This window comes from Crocodylus siamensis, chromosome 11, assembly GCF_052110815.1.
Source record: "Crocodylus siamensis isolate JL-2025a chromosome 11, ASM5211081v1, whole genome shotgun sequence".
Taxonomy (NCBI): domain Eukaryota; kingdom Metazoa; phylum Chordata; order Crocodylia; family Crocodylidae; genus Crocodylus; species Crocodylus siamensis.
Window position 1 is genome coordinate 8,737,210 of NC_143405.1, and position 20,146 is coordinate 8,757,355.

Sequence of the window (20,146 nt, forward strand, 5' to 3'; positions counted from 1 at the left end):
AGGTACCCAGAGAGGTGGTAGAAACTCCAGCCTTGGAGGTTTTTAAGACCTGGCTGGACAAAGCCCTGGCTGGGATGCTCTGGTTGGGGTTGATCCTGCTCTGAGCAGGGGGTTTGATGAGATGTGACCTCCTGAGGTCCCTTCCAACCTGCATTTTCTATCACTCTATGTGCCTGTGTGCGAGCTCTTACCTCAGTGTAAATGGAAACTAAACTACAGTAGTTAAGCCTTCAGTGAAAGGGGGGTGAGTTACCACTCCCATTTCCCATGGGACACAAGCACACAAAGGCAGTTTCTCCAGAGCACCTGACACACAGTGAAGCATTAGTATGTCCCTACCCCAAATAAAGCAAGACTTTGACCACAAAAAAAATTGGTAAACACGGTTGCTCCCAAACTATTTTTCTAGTGGTAAATAGAACTGGCATTAAGTGTCCCCTGGCAAGATTCATCACCGAAGAGGGAAATTTAAGGTCCCCTTCAAATGAAAACCTTGATCCTTAACTCAGCAAGTCAAAACCGAAGGAAAAGAGGAGATTAAGGATGTTCTTTTTGGTTACGCTGAGTTAGGTTTGTGCTTAGGGACTGCTGACAGAGCCCCACTGTACTAGGCACTTTATGTATTGTAGAATCACAGAAAATGAGGGTTGAAGAGACCTCAGGAGGTCACATCTAGTCCAACCCCCTGCTCCAAGCAGGACCAGCCCCAACTACAACATCCCACCCAAGGCTTTGTCGAGCCATGTCTTAAAAACTCCAAGGCTGGAGGGTGCACAACCTCTCTGGGTAACCTGTTCCAGTGTTTTACTACCTTCCTAGTGAGAAAATTCTTCCTACTACCTAACCTAAACTTCCCTTGCTGCAACTTCAGACCATTGCTCCTTGTCCTGTCATCCACCACCACTGAGGACAGTCCAGCTCCATCCTCTTTGCAACCACCGTGCAGGGAGTTGAAGGCGGCTATTAAATCCCGCCTCGGTCTTCTCTTCTCTAGACTAACTAAGCACAATTCCCTCAGCCTCTCCTCATCAGTCATGTCCCCCAGCCTGCAAACCATTTTCATCACCCTCCATTGGGCTCTCTCCAATTTGTCCACATCCTTTCTGTAGTGGGGGGCCTAAAACTGAACCCAATACTCCAGATGCGAATGTATACAGGTCTACACACACATACACACACACACACACACACACACACACACACACACATATGCGTGGACCCAGCCTGCAACTCAAGCAGCCTACAGCTACAGGCCACAATCATGGGCCTTTATACCATCAGCATCAGTTGCAATTAGCAGAGACTGTTATTAGGAGTGGAGACCATTGTTAATGACCAGGTACTTGCCTACTACAACGACAGGGACCATACAGGTAGATTCATACGGAGAAATCCTGGCGATAGGCATGCCTTCCCTTTCACTTCCATTAGCAAGAATCGCAGGCATGGCGGACTCAGAGCCTGGATCCCGCACTGTGTCCAAGTACCACTGCGTAGCACAGAGCAGGGGTGCGAGGAACATGTGCGGCTCCTCGAATCAGAGCCGCCTGGCCACAGCACAAGCTCAGCCCATGCAATATGGGGGGCTGGATCCCAGTGCTCTGCTCTGGGACAAGACTGGGGCCTGGGAGAAGGCAAGTTGTCTAGGAAAGGAGCTCTTACCTCTGGATTTCATCCCAATGAATCGGTTCTCCACAATGTCAATGCGCCCAACACCATGCTTGCCACTGTGAGGAGAAAGCAAAGGAGAGGTTAGGACCTGCATTGCAGTCTCCCAGGGACTGTGCAGTCCTGGCATCTCGTGAGGACTGCTGAGTGCTGCTCACAGGGACCACGAAGAAAGCGATCTCCCCAGGAGGGCCCAAACTGATACCCAGTGATGTCATTGGCTTTGTGGAAATATCTATTTAAAGGCTGAAGCCCTGATACCTAAGTCGGATGATATCCCAGAGAACAGAAATGTATTGGGTAAGGCCAAGGGGCAGGTTGGAACAGAACTTGCTCCCCATCACACAGAACCGCCCTCTCCTTCAGGGGTTTCTCACACCGTCAACCCCCCTATTCATCATATCCCATTGATCTGAAGGTGTCCACAGTGCGGGCAAAGACCTGTACTACAGTCAGGAGCCTGCTCCACGAAAGCCTAGCTTTGGGCAGGACTTCCGGAGACCCCGTGCGGTGACACTAAGCAACACTGACTGGAAGCTACGAGGCTTGAGAGGACCCCTGGGTCTTTCTGCATCCAGCAGCTTCAATAGAGAACCCCCTTTGCAGAGCCAAATCCTGTCCACACTGATGGAAATGAAAACACCACCTTCATGTCTACGATGTGCATTTAGCAGCTACTGCACCATATTGGCACGCGACACCCGGCCTCAGGGCACAGACTAGGACCCACAGGGTGAGCAATGCATCTTGAGCCCACATCGTGACACCGTTCTCTCTGACTTGTCCCACAGGGCCCAGCACCATCCTGGAGACGCACGACAGCATGACAAGACAGGGAAGTCCTCCGTGCTGAAGCCATCAATAAGGCTCTGTCAGGAGTCGGGCTCCCTCACAGCGGGTGGCGTGGGCTGCATAGGATGTGTTATCGAGTCCTCCCTCCCCCCATTGCCCCCTCTTTGCAGTTTGGTTGGTGAGGAGAAAGTGGGACCCTTCCCAACCCCCAGTGCTGAACCTCGTTGCCAATGCAAATCCCCCTTCCATCTCCCCACCGGGGCAGGAAAGAGCCCCGAGGAAATCCACCATTCGGCGTGGCATGGCTAGCCACGAGACAAATAAGCAGGCGAGAGCAGGGAGCGGGGGAGAGGTGCTGCTGCCACGGCAGCTGTATTCATGATCGGTGAAGTCATTTTAAAACCACTTAATTAACATTAAAAAAGAGAACTACATGGAAAAGTTCATTCCCATTCAGCTCCAGGGGGATAAAGGCAGAGGCACAAAGGAGGAACGGGACAGGGGAATCTGTGTGGCACTTGGCAAGGGGATGGATGAATGGTTCCCCAGTGCCTGCCTAGTCCCAAGTCAAAGACCGTCTAACTGTGGGACCACTTCCCGCCGAGCAGCAGTGCAATGCAAGGCCACGCTGACCGTGTGTTGGGAGAAAGGGGCGCAGGCCCGTATGCTGGGGGGCCATGAAAGCAAGCGGTGAACCGCTGAAAAGGCGCTGGACCACTACGCAGGACAGTGTGCTTAAAGTCCTGGCCCCAGGGCTGCAACAGGGGCCAGAAGCCAGAGCCTGCGCTCGCCCCTTGAGTGTAAGTCAGTGGCAGGCTTATGGGTATCAGTGGAGCAAAGGACAAATCGGGGTTGGTGTGGAGGCATGCACTCACCCCTTCCCTTCCTTAGGAAATGGTACTGACAGCCCCTTGAAGGGGAACACACTCCCACGGCCCCTCTTTGAAGGCTGTGAGGTTGTGTCGTGACGGCTCAGAGGTGGAGGGGGGAACCCACAAATACTAGAATCGAACTCAGCAGAAACTCCCCAGGAGCCCACTTACTGGTGCAGAAAGGAGAGGAGCGGGCTGTGTTACCAAACCTCCTCCTGCATCTGGTGCCACCATAAATGCAGGAGTGACTTGGACGATCAGAGACAAGGACAGGGATGGGCTGAGAGGATGGGATCCACCTAGCAAACCGGTCCCTGGGGTGAGACAACTGGCCGACAGGCACAGAGTGAGGGTACGGGGCATCTGGTGTTGGCGAGACAGCCCAGCCCTGGGGCAAGACTACATCTGAATACAAACGCCAACATGTTCTGGTGCATATCGGGAATGAGGAGACCAGAGCCCTGCCACTGGCACCTAGCGTGGCTTGGCCAAGCCCGAGCTCCTTCCTCACTGAGCCACCCAAAAACGTCCTGTTATCCAGCTTGCTTGTCCCTCACGTGTGCTCTCGGGGCGTGCACACATGACAGCGAGTGATCTTCTGTGCTCACGGCTGGGAAAGACGGAGTACATGAGAGCCGGCAAGAGAGCCCCCCCACCGCACTTACGCTATCTCGTTCAGGTACACAAACAGCTCCAGGGAGGACTGGTGAGTGGCCCCGTCCTTGACGTTAGTGACCTTCACGGGGACACCTGCGGAGTGAGAGAGAGACACAGAGAGAGGAGGAGATGGGGAGAGGGAGCGGGATCAGCTTTATGATGTCAAGACCACGTCTTAACATCACCCGGAGTGCATTAAATAGATGTGACAGATATGAACTCTAAATAACTTCTTAAAAAGGCATGTCCAAGCTGCCGCACATGGGGGCCAGGGGACAGGGGGAGTCAGAAAAACCCTCAGGAGAGAGAAATAAATAATAATAAAAAAAGGGGGCCATAAAAAACGCCCCCTTTCCCTCTCCCCTCTCTCTTTTTTAGGGCCTGTGAAATTGCAACCAGGCCCTTAACTAATTGAATTTCACGCTCCGCAATTGTCTTATGGCACGGCACCTTCTGTCCCACCAGCCACTGACACAAGGCCTGACAAACGACCCAATAGCCAAAGGAGGGGGTTGTCTGGGGTTGGTGTGGGGGGGGGTGTGATGGAGGTTTGGGTGTACACACACACACACACACACACACACACACACACACACACACACACACACAGCCCCTGTAGCGTCTGTTCTGCAGACAAACACAACACATGCTTCCAGTTATCCGCTTGACAAGAGTGAATGGGAACCCATCTCGGGCCGGTCCCTGGCAGGCTGCGATGAGGTCCGAGGGCTCCATGAATTAATTATTACACCTTTTTTTTTTTTCTTTTTTTCTTTTTTTTTTAAGGCGCTGGGTGGGAGGGAGAGGAGCGGGGCGGGAGGGGGGCGGCTGTGAATAGAAAAAGGCATTTTCTTTAGCAGTGTGAAATGAGCAATAAATGTATTAGGAAGCTGACAAGGGGGCTGCGGGGCCCACAAAGAAAAGCTGTGGAGAGTTGGAGGCTAATCTCTCCTCCATCTGCCCTCCTCATTACCATTTAGCGCACTATCAGTTGCCAATCAGGCCTCAATGCCTCCCTTTCTAGTCTTTATTACGGAGGCGCCCGCTAGAGCCGCTGTGTAGTGAAGGGCTCTGTCAGCTTTCCCCATTCTAAACCCCCTATTTTCCAGGGGTTTATCAACTCGGTTGTAAATTGCTATTAAATGTAAGTCTCAGCAATAATGAACCTTAAGCCCCTTCTTCAGTGAGCCCCCCCGCTCCCGCCCGCACCCTCCCTTCTCCCCTTCTCTTTCTATTATCATCTTTCGCCAGGGTATTGGATGCAGTCCACCCGGAGGAGAGCTGACATTGTTGGGCCCGTTGTTGGAAAAAGCTGCTTATCCTTTAAAATAGTTAATAATTAGATTAAAACTTCAAATAAATTAACTAGGGGATGAATGAGGGAGCCAGGAGGGGGGTGCAGGGGAGGGGTTCTTCATGACCGGAGAGGATCATTAAAATGGAGTAGGGCTCTCCGGCCCGTCTGGAGGGTGGGAGGGAGGCTGGCCGCAGACCCACAGGCCTAAGGGGTCTCCCCGCCATCTCAGGAGGTGCCCTCAGAGGAGGGAATGGGAGATGTCCCCTCAGGTCAAGAGTCTCCCACCCTGCAAGAAGACAACTTTGCACCTTCTGCAGAGCCCTGTGACATCTTGCCAAGCCCCATGGCAGGCAGGTGGAGCACAGCCTAAAGCCCCAAAACCAGATGCCAAGGCAGCACCAAGAGAAGCCAGGAGCCCTGGCTCTGACCACCAGCTAATGACACCTCCCTGCAGACTGGAGCCTGCTTGTGCCTCTCTCTCTCTGCACTTGCACTGGCCTGTGGCCCCCAAATGTGACCGCAGACCCCAATGCTCGTCCTTACTCCATGACTTCAAGACTAAGCCTTGTGCACTTGCTGCTTTTGGCAGCCCAGTACGCTCCATCTTCAGCTTCCATCTGTACAACCTGGAGGTTCAAGGTCTCAGGTCTTCGACCTCCAGCCTAGACCTCCCTGGAAGGCAGACGCACTTTGCCAATCAGGGCATCTGCAGGTTTGAGCAGACTTGCTTAAAGGATGCTCTGTGTCTCTGTAGCAGGGGCCTCTACACATCCCTCTGCCCTGGGTGTCAGATCAAAGACCTTAAATCTGCATGGGCTGGGTTCCTTTCTCAAGGTGGACAAGTATCTTCTCAATTCACTCTGTAGCAGCACGGGGATGTGTCCCTGACCTGCTGCCCCATTCTCCTTGCAGCAACCCCACTTCTGCATTCAGAGTGGGGGCTGATCCATCAGCTCCAAGCCCTGCAGAAAGGCAGTGCTCATCAGCACAGAAAGATGCAGACCACCAGCGAGATGGGAAGCCAAGGGAGATGTCCTTGGACACCACAGCCACAAACAAGGGCAAATTTATTGGCTGCCTTCTAGATGCAGAAAGGGGCAGGAGCAGAGGTGGAGCAAACAACTTAACTATGGGGGAAGGTTTGGAGGCAACTCCACGACCAAGCTTGGAACCCACACACGACCCCCCTTCAGCCACAAACTTCCAGCATCCAAATTCTCCTACACCCCCAGTTAAAAAAACAAATCTTGCCTGAAAGGAGAGACAAGATGGCTGAAATGCAGGTCTTGCTGGGGCCCATGGCTAAATGCTCAGGCCCTTGGGTGAGATGAGGATTTATCTCAAAGAAGGAAAAATAAAAGCAGGGAGACAAAGCACTTACCTTTCTTGAACTCAATCTCTAGAACATCTGGAGTGTCCGGAGCGCTGGCAGGATCTTTGGTCTTTGTATAGAGCCCGGGGGGAGCATGGCTCTGCAGGAAAGAGAGAGGACTGAGAACTGCTACCTGTGAATACCCACAAAAGCACGCCCTGCACCCTATGGAGAACACGCATCACCAGTGCACAGGTTTCCCGCTGCACGCCGGCCCCATACCACAGATTTAACCTCACAGGCACGAGGGAAGGGCCCATCCCCTCACCACTCTCCTATGTAACCTGCTCCCACTCAAGAAGCACCATCCCCCCCATCCCAATGAGGGCTGGGCCCCAGAAAGGTGTTGATCGCTCACTTCACCATCGACTAAAAGGCTGTGTCCTTTACTTTAGGCAGTGAAGGCTTGTGCTTTGGGGCCCAGAGGTCCCAGCTTCTGGATGCGACCCATTCGGGGTGACACCTTTCTAGCCCCATCTCCTACCCAACTCAGAGCAGCGCTGCCTTGCAAGCTGCCTTGAAAGCTACCTTGAAAACACGGACTTCAGAGTAGACGGAGGAAGCCCCAGCTCCCACCTACCCGCCTTACTTCACTTGGGCTCCATTTGCCTACACATGCACCCGTGCCGTCTCCCGGGAGAAAACCGCGCTTGCCTCCGCGACAAAACCTGCCTAGCAAAGAGCTCTGACGTCGTCACAAAGGCGAGCGCTGGAGCTTGCGAGGGGTCTGGAACAAAGGGCTAGGAAAATCAGACAATTTTTCCCCTCAACTTGATCTCATCTTTTTCTTTGACGCCCCCACAGCTGGAGATGGAATAGCTGTGGAGGAACAAGTCAGGCAGGAAAAAGTGCGAGTTGGGCAGAGAGACAGAGAGCGAGGCAGAGCGCGCACGCTTCCCGCGAACAACGCCGACGCAGAGAATTGGGGTTTATTCTGCACTGACCGAAAAAACTAATGACTAGTCCTGACCTCAGCAGGTGCTCCTGCCGCATGTGCTTTTTTACAGTGTCCCCAAGGTTAATACACCCAGGGGGAAAATGGAGGAACAAAGCAAAAACCCATTTCAAAACGCATCAACCTTTATGTATATTTTTTTCCAGATTTAGAGTAAAGAGGCATCTTATCTCTTTTAAAGCCGGGCCAGTGGAAACAGCCACGCTCTCACAATTAGTTTATGCCTCGGGACGCGGGCGACTCCAATGAATTGCCACAATTGGAAGCACATACCAGAAAAAAAAAAAGAAAAAGAAAAAGAAAAAGAAAAAGTCTTTCTGTCCGGGATTGTGAATGTAGCTGCCTTTTGGAGAAAGCTTTGCAATTTAGTGCGTCCCTTCCCCTCCCTCTCCCCCTCACATGTGTGAGACTGGTTGCAGTGGCCCTGAAAGGCTTTCAGACCAAATGCAGGGGACTAATAGCCAATGCAACTGGGCCTGATTTTCCAAGTGCAAAGCGCCCACAGCTACTCCGGACTTCAAGGGGGCCCATGGCGTGCTCTGAACTTATGACAACAAAGCTTCTAACTAACGGTGGGCATCCGAATGGTTAAGGCCAACGCTTTCAAAGTTGGGGACCTTGAAATTCCTTCTCTGCCCAGTCCCTTACAGCTTGCTCGACAAGCTTTTCCCAGGATGAGCAACAGGGAAGAAGGGTGCTTTCTCTTTCAGAGCCATGCTTCAGCTTACAGTCTCTTCCCGGGGATTCTCATTTTGGGCTAGTGAAAATTATTCCCAACTCCCATTTGATCACGTCTCCCACTCTCCTAAAGTGCCCAGCAGTGCCACGGTGATTGCCCAGCCAGGGAGGCAGAACTTGCACTGCTGTTAAGACAGTCAACTCCAGTTAATTTGCCTCTGGGATAATTTGCCACCATGACTTTAATTTGACCCTCCCACCCTCCATTATCAATTCCTGCTAAGAGTCACTACTGGATAATCCACCATTATTTGTATTCCCTTTGGAGAGGCGAAGTAGCTAGAGCTGACTATTTCTTTTGCAAAAAAAGGTGATTAATTGCGAGTAAGTTGTTTACCCTCATGGTGATGTCAGAAATCAGAATTTAAAAATCAGAAGCTGTAAAGCGGGTGTGAACACGTAATCCAAGAAAACAAAACGATGGATTGAGGTAGTGGAAATGTTTCCGTAATTTTAAAACATTTCAAAAAATTCACAACTATGTCATGTATGCAGTATCACGTTAATAGAAGTTGAGGGCATGGGATCAGATCTACAAAGTGTTTTTATGCTTTGCTTTGCAGAATATAAATAGGCATTGCTTCCAAGGTGTTTTGCCTCCTAGCCTCTCCCCACCCCCCACTTTTTTGATTTTTTTAGCTTTTCTCCCCACTTTTCCAGTGAGAAAAAAGGCTGGAAAAGGCATTCTAAACAATTCTATTTTTTCCTAAAAAAGTGAGAAAGTTTCCAAATTCAAACTAAAATTCAAAATGAACCACTTCTTTAAAACTCTAAAATGCTTGAGGGAAAAGCTAGAAATGATCGTATGCAATTTTTCAGTTTTATCCCAAACTCTGCTTTTGTCTACAAAAATGCCAGCTGTTCCAGCGCATGCATTTATTTGCTTGTTTTGATGACTTTTTTTGATTCAACTTTGTTTTCAGCAAGTCTCTTTCTTACCCAAAAAGGCTTCAGAGCAACGTGGGCAATATGGCCCAGTTTCATGGGGCTCTGTTGGACGTTTCATTTCCATTGCGCAGTTCAGCACCACAAAGGTCACATCGCCCCGAAGGTTACATTCCCACCCATCTACAGAAACCATACAGGGCTGCCTGGAGTTCCCCCTACAGCAGTGCTAGGCTGGACGGCCACTTTGGTTTCATTCAACCTGTGCTACAGAGGCCAATATCGTCTTCTCACCTGGTTCACTGCACTAGCACAACCCTGCACTCCCGGCTTCTCCACCTGCACGACTGTCTAACTGACCTGTACTATCCTTCCCGGCCATTGCAGCAGGTGTCCAAGGAAAGAGATCACAGGATTTCATCGCTGCCTGAACATGGCTTAATATGCTGATAAAGCTCTCTGTGTAGAAAAGCCTCATTTAGGAGGCCTATGACCATACGGTTCACCCTCCAGTTGCACGGGACAGACACAGAGCTATTACTTGGAAAACACTGTGACTTCTCACCAGGGGCCCAAGCCGACACTAACTGGAGACTTTTGCATCGGCTTTGGATCGAGCCTCCTGGGACCGAGTGTCACGAGCAGAGGGGACCGTGAGGATGGCCGAGGTCTACTGCACGGAGGAGGAGCGCAGGGACTGATGCAGTTAGCCCATTTTGGTAGAGAGGAAAAATACCAAGGAATTGCTGTTTTATATTGATTTGTCCAGGATTCTGGGAGCTCCTGTGAACAGAAGGTGTTGATATATCACAATATGTGTGCCTTCTAGTTTAACCGTTACGGGCAGACTTCTCTGTTTGTGTAACACACTGACCTCAGGACTATACCCATCTACACTGCCAGAGAACATGGGTATTTTATACCCACATATACATGCCAACAAATTATATCCTCAATGAGTAAAGTCCATGGTGCTTTGCTGATTTATACCAGTGAAAGTCTGGCATATATATAGGCTATAGATATAGACATATAAACTAATGATCTTTTAAAAGCATGGGCCATGTGCCGTCTCTAAACCAAGAGACGGAGAGCACGGATTTTTGTGGGGGGGGGGTTTAAAAATATATATTTTAGTAAAAGCTACCTAGCATTTTCATGCTTCTTTTCCTTTATTTAAACAACACGTATATGATTGCACGCGCGTGCGCGCACCACACACCACACACACAAATTATATGGGCTGCAGATTTCAATTTTACATTGTTTGGCCTTTCCTAGCCCTGATCATACTTATTAACTAGACAAACCCATTGGAGATGATGAAAAACTTTGAGTTCAAAAGGAAAGGACAGGAGGGGGGAGTGGGGAAAAAAATGAGACAGAGAGAGAGAGACAGAGAGAGAGAGAAAGTATTAAAAACTCTTTACTAAACATTGGAAGTCAAAGTCAGGTAGTTTCCAATTTTCTAAGCCAACTATGAAAACCCCTATTAAATAAAATAACTAAATAGAAATAAAAGTGACATTTGGCTTGCATTCCATCATTACGGCGCAAGTCTGTCTTCTTTTTATTCTCTCTCCTAAAAGCACAGTTCAAATGACAAATAGTTTGTTGCAGTGTATCAATGCCTTCTATTTATCCCTCCCCGCAGGGAGGCTAGGCATGCAATGTCATCTTTGAACGGGAGAGAGAGGGAGGGAAAAAAAAAAGGAAGAGTGTGTGTGTGTATGTGTGTGTGTGTCTGTGTGTGCATGTGTGTGTGTAGAAAGAGAGAGGGAGAGAGAGAGAGGGGGGAAAAAAGAAAGAAGCAAGAAAAACGGGGCAAGAAGAGAAGAAATTGGAAGCAAATGGTCCATGAACTAAACCATGATGTAGAGCTATCGATGCCGCAAATGGTTTATTCATCCGGCTGATATTGTTGTGCCGGAGACTGAATGAACTCTTTCAGAGTGCCATATGAAGTTAAAGCAAGTAAATTTCTATCTTTCTCCGCATTAGCTGCCTCATTGCCCTTCAATCGGGCCTCACAGAGGCAGAAAATAGCTCAACCATCTGCTTTCAAATCCCTTCGTTTGGCAGGTCTCAGGGGTTTGTGGGGGGAGCCTCACGGCAGCTTGGCACCCCTCTTTTCTTTGATGGCCTTCTCTACAGCGTCTGGAGCAGCACCCCAGGGCCTAGGTTTAGGCAAGGGTCGGGGAGCTGCAGGGAAATCACTACCCCGCTAAAGCAGGGAAGAGACTGTGTTAATGTTTAACCCAATGCAAGTGTCCCCTGCAAATTCCCATGTGGGAAATGGGAGGGATGTGGCAGCAGCTGGCACCAAAGAGGTCAAAGGTGAACCCAGGAAAAGGTTATATCAGTCTAGGACGAGCGGCACTTTCCTTTCTGGGCTAGGCTAGGAAGCTGAGTTTTCTCATCTGGCTTTGGTCACCGGTAGAACGAACCTGGTGGCCTCCACCCAGCCCTTTATGGAGAGCTGCGCCTTGCTAAGCCGCAGCTGGGCTGGATACGTTCCCTGGGTCCAGCCAGGAGGAGCTCAGGAATGGGAGGGACTGACGGGACTGCAAGGGCGATGGGCTGCAGGGCAGGAGCAAGCTCTGCCAGGGAAGGGTCCAGAGCTGGAGGAGAAAGACCTGCTCCAGGGCTGGGTTGCGATGCACAGGCAATGCACCCATGCTCTGCACCAGAGCTGGGCTTGCAGGCCTTTCTTTCTCAGGCAAGAGGCATAAACCAAAAAAACCTTTATACCAGCCTGGACCACTTCTATGGAAGAAGGGAGAAACCAAAATGGAGCTGGGAACAAGATCCCGCAGAGGTACAGCATGGGCAGAAGCAGGGCTGAGTTCTGCGCAGCGCTGCAGGGTTCAACCTGGAGAGCCCTCCTCCGGGGAAGTGAGCTCTATCCAGCCTCGGTGAGCCCGATCCAGCCCTGGTCTGACCCCTCCAAGGCAGACATCCCTGCCACCTAAGTCAGTGGTCTCTGTGAAGGCAACAGAGCCCTCCCAGAAGCCAGAAGAGACCCTCCATGCCCATTCTACACAAGTCACGGAGTGGATCCACCAGCTGGCACCAGTGCTGACTGGTCTGGGTTAAATGGATGGTAATAACCTGAGGGTAACGGGCTCCATTATCTCATTAGCACCTGACCCCCGAGGCCGGTCCCCTTTCTGCTTTGCCTGCCACAGCACAGGGCTAGGACAGGAGACTCCACCTTCCCCAGACCCTGCTCGCACCCCCTCGCAGGCTGCCCCGGGGGCTGCACGGATCGTCAGGCCGCGAGTGCGTGTGGATTCCTTTTCATCTCTCTCCATCCTCTCTCTCCCCCCAGCTCCCTCCCTCCCCTCACCTGATTGTCTAATTAGCACTGATGGATAGTTTAAGTAGCTTTCCTAAGTGTTGCGAGTCCGGCGGAGCGTGAACTGGAAAGACATAGGCCAGCAGGCAGCGAGCACCACGAGCCCTATTAGGACACAGTTAGAGCAGGACCCATGCCTACCTGAATGACACACGCCGCACGGTAATAAGGACAGCTTACGGGGGAAGGGGGAGAGGACGGGAGGGCCATCAGCTTACCCCAGGGCAGATGGGTCTTAAGGAAACAAGGAGTAAAGCGGTGACCCACTGGGTAGGAAGAGGCAAGGGGGATCTTGGAGGCAAGGGTTTAGAGGGGAAAGTGTCCAGTGTCCTTGGCAGAAACCACATGGGTGCCGCACAGAGGGGCTGAGACCAGGAGCCTTTTAAAGCCTCGAGGAGCCCCAGTTCCCAGGTGCCTAGTGACCGCCTGGGAGCCCCGCGTGGCCATGCAACTGGGCCAGGCCACACTGTGGCCTGTGATCAGTGGCGGTACCCACAGCCGTTTGCACCTCAGCCTGGCGCCTGCAGGTCCTCCCCTAACCTGGGAGCTGAAGCCTTGCAGCACCGGACTGCTCAGTGCTCCTGAGAAGCTGTAGCCAGGGCCAGGACCAGGGCACTCGCCTATCCCCGTCCTGCCCTGCATCCACCCTGTCCCAAATGCAAAGGCCAGCCTTGTAGCTCTGATAGCTATATAAAGGTGGATATATAGGGAGGGATGAGGCTGGGATCTGGGCAGCATCTCCGGGTGGAAGATCCCCCTGTGGCTCTGAAGATTTCCCTTCCTGAGGATACTCCTGCAGTCCCCACCCATGACCCAAGCCCTACTGCATCCTCCCCAGACAGCCCCACTCTCCTCCCCTCCTATGCAGCCACGCTTGCCTGTGGGCCTCCTGTCCACATCTGCCCAGACCTTCTTCACTTGCAAGCTCCAAGAGCCACATTGCACAAGCAGCTGCTAGGGTCCCTGTCCCCCCCACATACACCGGCATCTGACTGCACCCTCTCACCCCAGCAGGCAATGCCATGTGTCCTGGGGAGGAAAAGCTCTCTGCAGACTACAAGCCAGTCTCCCACCCTCCGCAGGGCACTTGTGACCTGGTCTCTCTCAGCTGGCTGGCACTGAGCAGCACTGCCCCGAGGCAGTCAGCTCGGAGCTGCCGCACTGCCATACAAAGGGATTTTATATTCTCTGATAGACCCCCTCCCTCCACTATAAAAGGATCCCTCCGGGGGGGTTTAACCCTTCTCATCACCCCAGAAATAAGCAAGTTAAAGGCACATAGGAGCCACAGACCTGGGCCAAGCTTATGGGGACCTTCCTCCTGGCAGGTGCATGCATCTGGAGAGCGGTTGGGCCAGAAACGCTCTGTCCATCCAAGATGCCCCCAAGCCCCTCACTCTCATTTGTGTCATCCAAGGGGGATGGGAGACATGTCCTGGAAGCTGGGGAGCATTCAGCAGCCAGCCTGCCTCTCTTTCCCCCTCGCACAAGTGCCTCATCTGTCTAATTGCTTCTTTATTGTTTCCCAATGACATTTTCTCCTTCGGTGTCACCCTGAAATGGTTCCTTCCCCTATTCATCCCAGCGGCAATTAATGTGCCAGGAGGGGGAAGGCGGAGAAGGGGTTGGGGAGAGAATGGCAGGGCCTGGCCTCCTCACCACACACGCCCTGCCGTGAAATTTCCAATTAGTCTGCAAATGCATCAGACGCCCTCGGCCCTGGTGGCTGCCATGTAAGACAAGGGATGTAAAGGGAATGATCAATTACCTTGGGGTTCTCCAGGATCCCGGCCTCGTAGCTTCAGATGGGAAAGGAGACCGGGAGAGAGAAGAAAAAAATTAGTCTTCCCCAACCTAAGGCCCTGCTGGGCTCGCTTGGTTCGGGCATGTGTGGCACACAAGGCAGGGGAGTGGCCGGCATGGCATCCAGCTGCCCTTGCTTCCCAGCCCAGCTGACCAGGGGGTCAAGCTTTTGGCTTGAAGGACTTTTTGGCTGGCCAGCAGTTTACAGCTGGGGGGTCAAGCTTTTGGCCTGAAGGACATGGACAGAGGAAGAGCGGCACTGCCCAGGGGTGAGCCAGTCGTGGGGCTGCTCTCCCTGATGCTGTTAATGCGAACGTATTGGGGGGGTAAGTGCCACGGGGTCTTGGAAGATAAGCAAAGCAACAGCTACTGCTACTTGGAGAGCAGGGCACGAGGAACGAGGTTGAGGCCTGGAAATAAAGAAGGGCAGGGGCTTTCACAGACCAGTCATGGGTCAGGATCCAGCCTGTAGGGAGAAGAACAACCTTCTTCGATGCCCACAATGCCAATTCTCCTGTGTCGTGTGTCTTGTGTTGTCCTCTACACCAGTGGAAGTTTTGACCAGCCCCAGCAGCACTGGGAACTGGTCATGCCACAAGGTGCAGGAGAAAAGAGCCCAGGATGCTGGCCCCTTCTCACCCTCCAGAAGCTCTTTCCATCCCTCAGGTCTCACCTGATGTGCATGAGGTTTTCATCCATGCTCCAGGGGCTCTTGGGAGTCACCGGGACTGGGATGCCATGTTTCTGTGGACGAGAAGGGAAGATGAACTTGGAAGCTCCCGCCGTTTGAGAAAGCTAGACTTGCTTCTCCATACAGGCTATGGCTTGGGTCTGAAACCCCTGGGTACCGCCCAGCACCGCCGCAACCCAAACACATGCCAAGAGGGAGTTAATGGCAGTCCTTAAAAATCCCCCAGAGCTGTTCAAAGGGCTAGCGTGCTTCTCTGCACCTTGAGGCCAAGGGGCACTGAGTTACTGCAGAGCACAGAGGTGGTTTCAAGCTCAGAAACAATTCAGGGAGGATGGTCTAAGCGACACCTCGGCAAAGAGGTCTGAAGCCGAGGGCTTGGAGGCCAGGCAGAGTGGTATTACTAGCACCAACACTTCATGGGACAGAGAGCCTGGTTCCCTGGGAATGCTCCCATGCCAGGACATCACCGGAGACTGCTGGTTAATGGTTAGCAACCAAGCTGGAGAGACAAGCACCAGCCCATTCAGCCCTAAGGCCTGCACATACATGGAGGAAGGCAGCAAAATAACAAGGACGTTATAGAGTTCGTTTTAAAGGCCGTGATGCTGCCCAACCCCTCCAGCATGGCTCACCGCCTCCTCACACAACCTACTCCCCGGGGTGCACCCCACTTGCCCTGTCCCACCCAATTGCACACTACCACCCACTCCCTTAACATAAGGCTTGCCACTGACTGGGTCAGACCATGGGGCCATCTTGCCCAGTCTCCTGGGTCACACAGGGGCAGAGAGTGGATGTTGGAAGGGAGCGTGAACAGGGTCTCACCAGGGGTTTTTTCCCCACTCTTCCTCTCCTACTTGCAGCGTCCAGCCTGTCTTGCCTTTGCAGACCGTCACGGTCCCGCAGCAACACCATCGCCTCTCAGGCCCGCACAGCGTCCACCTGGCACCTCACTGCTTCTACCGCCACCATGTCTACCAATGTCGGGAGCATCAGTGAGCAGACAGACACCCTCATCCAACCCACCAGCTCTCCACGCCACTGGGGTAGCCAGGTCAGGGATGGCTGCGCAATGAGCCACCTGCCCAAGCATTCACCCAGCGGCTCAGGTGGGGTTTGTGGCCTAACCTGCGCAGGTGCGTGTAGCGGAAGCAAGCATGCTCCCAGAAAAGAAAGCCCTGGTGTGGGAAGCAGACACTTTCCTAGACTTCAGGGCTCCGAGCCGGGTGGACCAGTCTGAGACCTTTCAATGAACTCCCTCTGACCAGCAGAGATGAGTATAAATCTGCCAGATGCTGGTGCGCGTACGGGCTAGCAAGCGACAGAAATTCAGGGAGAATGAATTCCCTGTCCCCATCCTCCCCACCCCATCCTGGGGCCAGGATCAAATGCAAGCAGCAGAGGAGATGCAGGGACCAAGCTGCAGCATGAAGCAGGACACGGCTCTGCCCACGCTCTCCCCTGGTGTCCCAGGCTGATCCAGCAAATCCAGGGAGCTCAGCCTGCAAAGCCCCACCTGGGCGCTGGGAAGCTCAGCTTCTGACATTTGGCAGCCTGATGATGAGGAGACCCTGCCCACCCTCCCACTCCCACCACCACGCTGCCCTGCCCGCTGCTTCTGATCGCTCCATTAGCTTTCAAGAGCCTGTTAGTCAATTAATGCTCTTCTTTGTTTATTCTGAATGAGCTATAATCACCAGCACAGGGTGGCCCGGAGGTAATGTTCCCTGCTAACAGCTCCACATCCCCCAACCCTCCTCCCTTGAGCCTGCACACATACACACACACACATGCACACTTCACAACTTTGCTCCTGCTCCCCACCCTCAGGTTTTGCACAAGAATTTCATGCTTTTCCTTCAGCCCCTGATTTTCCCCATGCTAAGCAGGTGGCAACAAAAAAAAAAAGATCCTAACAAATTGGGTTTCCTGTTTGACTCTTCTTACACACACCGAACATCAGGTTGTTTTTCCCAATTCTCCATTTTTGTTCTACCTTAAGAAAAAAAGGACATCAAAGCCCTGCAGCGCTCGGCTGTTTTGCCTGGGGCCCTGGATAACATCCATGCACCGATTCCAATGTCCCGCCTGTTTCAGTTGAAGTCACCAGTATGAGAGCAACCGAAATTACTCCCAGTCTATTCCCTGAATCTGTAAAAACAAAATGAAACCCATGCCCACCCTAACCACTTGCTTAAATCTCCCTTGAATCTCACACTTGCCTTAGGCTACAGTAACCAAGAGGAAAACCATATTTCCTGGGTCTGCCCCTTACTTGGTGAAAGTTAGTCTAGTGCCACTGAAGTCTATCCTGGCAAGAGATCAGGCTGTCTATTTTTAAGACATTTTTAGCTGTGTTACTAATGCTTTTGATTATCACTATAGAAATACCTATACCATTTTCAACCATTTATGCTTCTTCAGCATTGCCAGTTCCCGGTTTTCAAAACACTTAAGTCTAGCTTCCCCAAGAATCATGAGATTGGCTTAAAATCAGTTCAGTCGGTAGTGCCTTCTGATGCTTGTTTGTAGGCAGCAAGTGTCCCTCCATAACCCTGAAAGCCAGATTTTTATTTCTTAAAAATGAATGAAAGCCTAATCATGAGACTCTGGAAGCAGGGACTTAGATAAAAATCACCAAGGGCTGGCAATGGCACCACGCATTAGCTTCATGGATTTCACTCTACTTGGACTTTAACAGGAAAGAGCTAGGTACGTATTACCCAAGTACGCGTTTTGTTTTTAAAAACCCAAAGTGTTATTCATCCAGTGGATAATTTTCTTGTATTGGACTCACTTGATTAAGTCGGCGCTCTCCCTTTTCCTTATGGACATTTTTTTTTTTTTTCCCATTTTTTTGCACCGGTCCTGGAAGCACTGCAATACCAGGTCAATGCATGGAGTGGATGGCGCACGCTCCGGTTCCACCACCCAATACCAAAAAGAATCTGCTCAATATAGACCTCCTATGGGGGACATATCAGAGACAATCACCTGCCCTGGGGAGCTCGCCTACGTGGTCACGCTGCTTCCCCTGCCTGCCATAAGGCTAGATCAGTATAACCAACCTGAGGGTAGTACTGAGGTCTCCACAATGTTGCAAAAGTTGGAGGGCAGAAGAATTACACCCCCAGCCCTGCACTCAGAGAAATCCTTTCTAGTTGCACTGAGCATTCCCCAAAATCCCTGTATTATGATCATGTGAATGTAAGGCCCAAATTGAGTTCATAGCATCTGGTGACAAATCTTGGGATTACTCACACGAGCCCATTTAGGCGGGTGTGCAGGGCCCTGCCCCTGCAAACCTTTAAAATGCATTCAGCAATGTTTCCATGAGGAGTGAGAGTCCCAAAGGGTCGAATTTTCCCTCCAGACCCTGTGTGACTAAGTGAAGTGCACGCCTGAGTGCTTAGAGCAGTGATTCTCAACCGGGGGCCATGCAATATTAGCGCCGTTAGGTGTGCAAACACCTACGCACAATCGATGCACAAGATCAACCCAGAAATTTCAAATAGGAATCCTTGCTTTCAGAACTGATTTCCAACCTGTTGTGGTCTTTCTGAGCTTGTTGCAACAAAAGAATTGCCCTATTGTTTTCAAGAAACCTGAGAGAGCTAAGCGCTGTCATTTTCTGACAGGTGCTTGGAGTCTAAAGGGGTGCCCTGAATCTAAAAAAGGTTGAAAACCACTGCACGAAAGGATCAGGCCCCAAAATAAGACTGACGTTGTGGGGGAGAGCAGATTTCTTCAGCTCTCAAAAGGGACGGGATGCCGGAGAGGCCAGTGGTGGCTGATCCGTCTTAAAGTCTGCCCCGCTTCTAACCTCCTCCCTGCAAATAGGGCCCCAAACAGTGGCTTCTCTCTCTCTCTTTTTCATTTTTTTTCCTCAAAAAAAGAGACACGTGTTCCATTTTCCATATAATAAAAACACAGCTCTCCTAATAATTCCACTACTTGACAATTTGTTTGGCAACATATGGGAAGCTCTTGTAAACTCCCCTCTTAATAATAAAACAACAGATGGCAAACACAATCCTCAACACGCAGCACTCCGGTCTTTAATGGGATGCGGAGGCCTCTCTCTCCGCTCTTAGCGCTCCACGTGGCGCTTCCCCTCCAGCTCAGCACCTTGGCTTCACGGATATTATCCAGCCAGCCTAGACGGCAGCTATTTAAAAACTGAAGCAATTTTCTGGTTTATGCACAGAGCTGCTTTTTTCCTTTTGATTGATTGAGCCCACTTGTCAAGCATTTCCATGAAGTCGCTAAAAAAGAAAGGTACCCTGGTGGGCACTTAAGGAACCTGATGCAAAACTTCTAATATGTTTTATTGCAACTTGTACTTCAAAAAGGAAGGGACGACAAAAGGGAAAATGTATTTGCTTTGTCTATTACGCAAGCCATTGAGCTAGGACCAGTTTCCTCAGAAAGTGGATTACAATTAACATCCAGGTAATTATGGGCCATTTAAAAAAAAAGAAAACCCACAATCATGCCCCTGAACAACAGCAAGGATCTCATGCAGAGCCAGCCTGAATTCCCACAAGGAACGGGAGCGATTGTGCTCCGCTCAAATCCAGAGCACCCTCGAATTAGAATATAAAAGGCTTTGCTGCAAGATGGAATCAAGACAACTCATGCACGGTGAAGGGAGAGAAAAACCAGGCGGATGGGTAACCTGGCGGGACAGATGAGCTGGGACTCAGAAGTGACCTCAAGGAGTCAAGCAGGGAGAGAGCCCATCCCCAGTTAAGCCAATCCAACCATCCCACTGACTTAATGGGAGTCCAGATTCTGCCCTGGAGCTCTACGGACCTCATTCCCCAGGGCCCTGTATTCTGTGCAGCCATAATGCCAGTGTCAAGAGGGCATAAAGCACCTCCTTTCTGATTTCAGCTTGCACTGGCAAAAATGATTGTGCATGATGCAGGATGGCAGAAGCAAACCCCTGGACCTCGGCTCCCCAGGGATGGTGCTCTTCCCTTCACCTGCCCTGCCACGTTATATTGCAGGAGACGGATTGTCTCCTCTGCCCAGCACAGTGGGGTCCTAGCCGTG

The 20,146-nt window shown here is 51.4% G+C and overlaps 1 protein-coding gene across 3 annotated transcripts in view; it reads right to left on the reverse strand.

Moving 5' to 3' along the window:
- Positions 1 to 20,146, reverse strand: part of ASS1 (argininosuccinate synthase 1) — a 65,661-nt gene that overhangs the window by 23,605 nt on the left and 21,910 nt on the right. For all 3 annotated transcript variants that reach the window (XM_090022582.1, XM_090022583.1, XM_090022584.1), the window contains 5 exons: positions 15,071 to 15,141; positions 14,363 to 14,393; positions 6,668 to 6,758; positions 3,998 to 4,082; positions 1,663 to 1,727 (listed from right to left, as the gene is read on the reverse strand). In XM_090022582.1, coding sequence (XP_089878708.1) covers positions 1,663 to 1,727; positions 3,998 to 4,082; positions 6,668 to 6,758; positions 14,363 to 14,393; positions 15,071 to 15,141 — 343 coding nt within the window. The remainder of the gene's footprint in view (positions 1 to 1,662; positions 1,728 to 3,997; positions 4,083 to 6,667; positions 6,759 to 14,362; positions 14,394 to 15,070; positions 15,142 to 20,146) is intronic.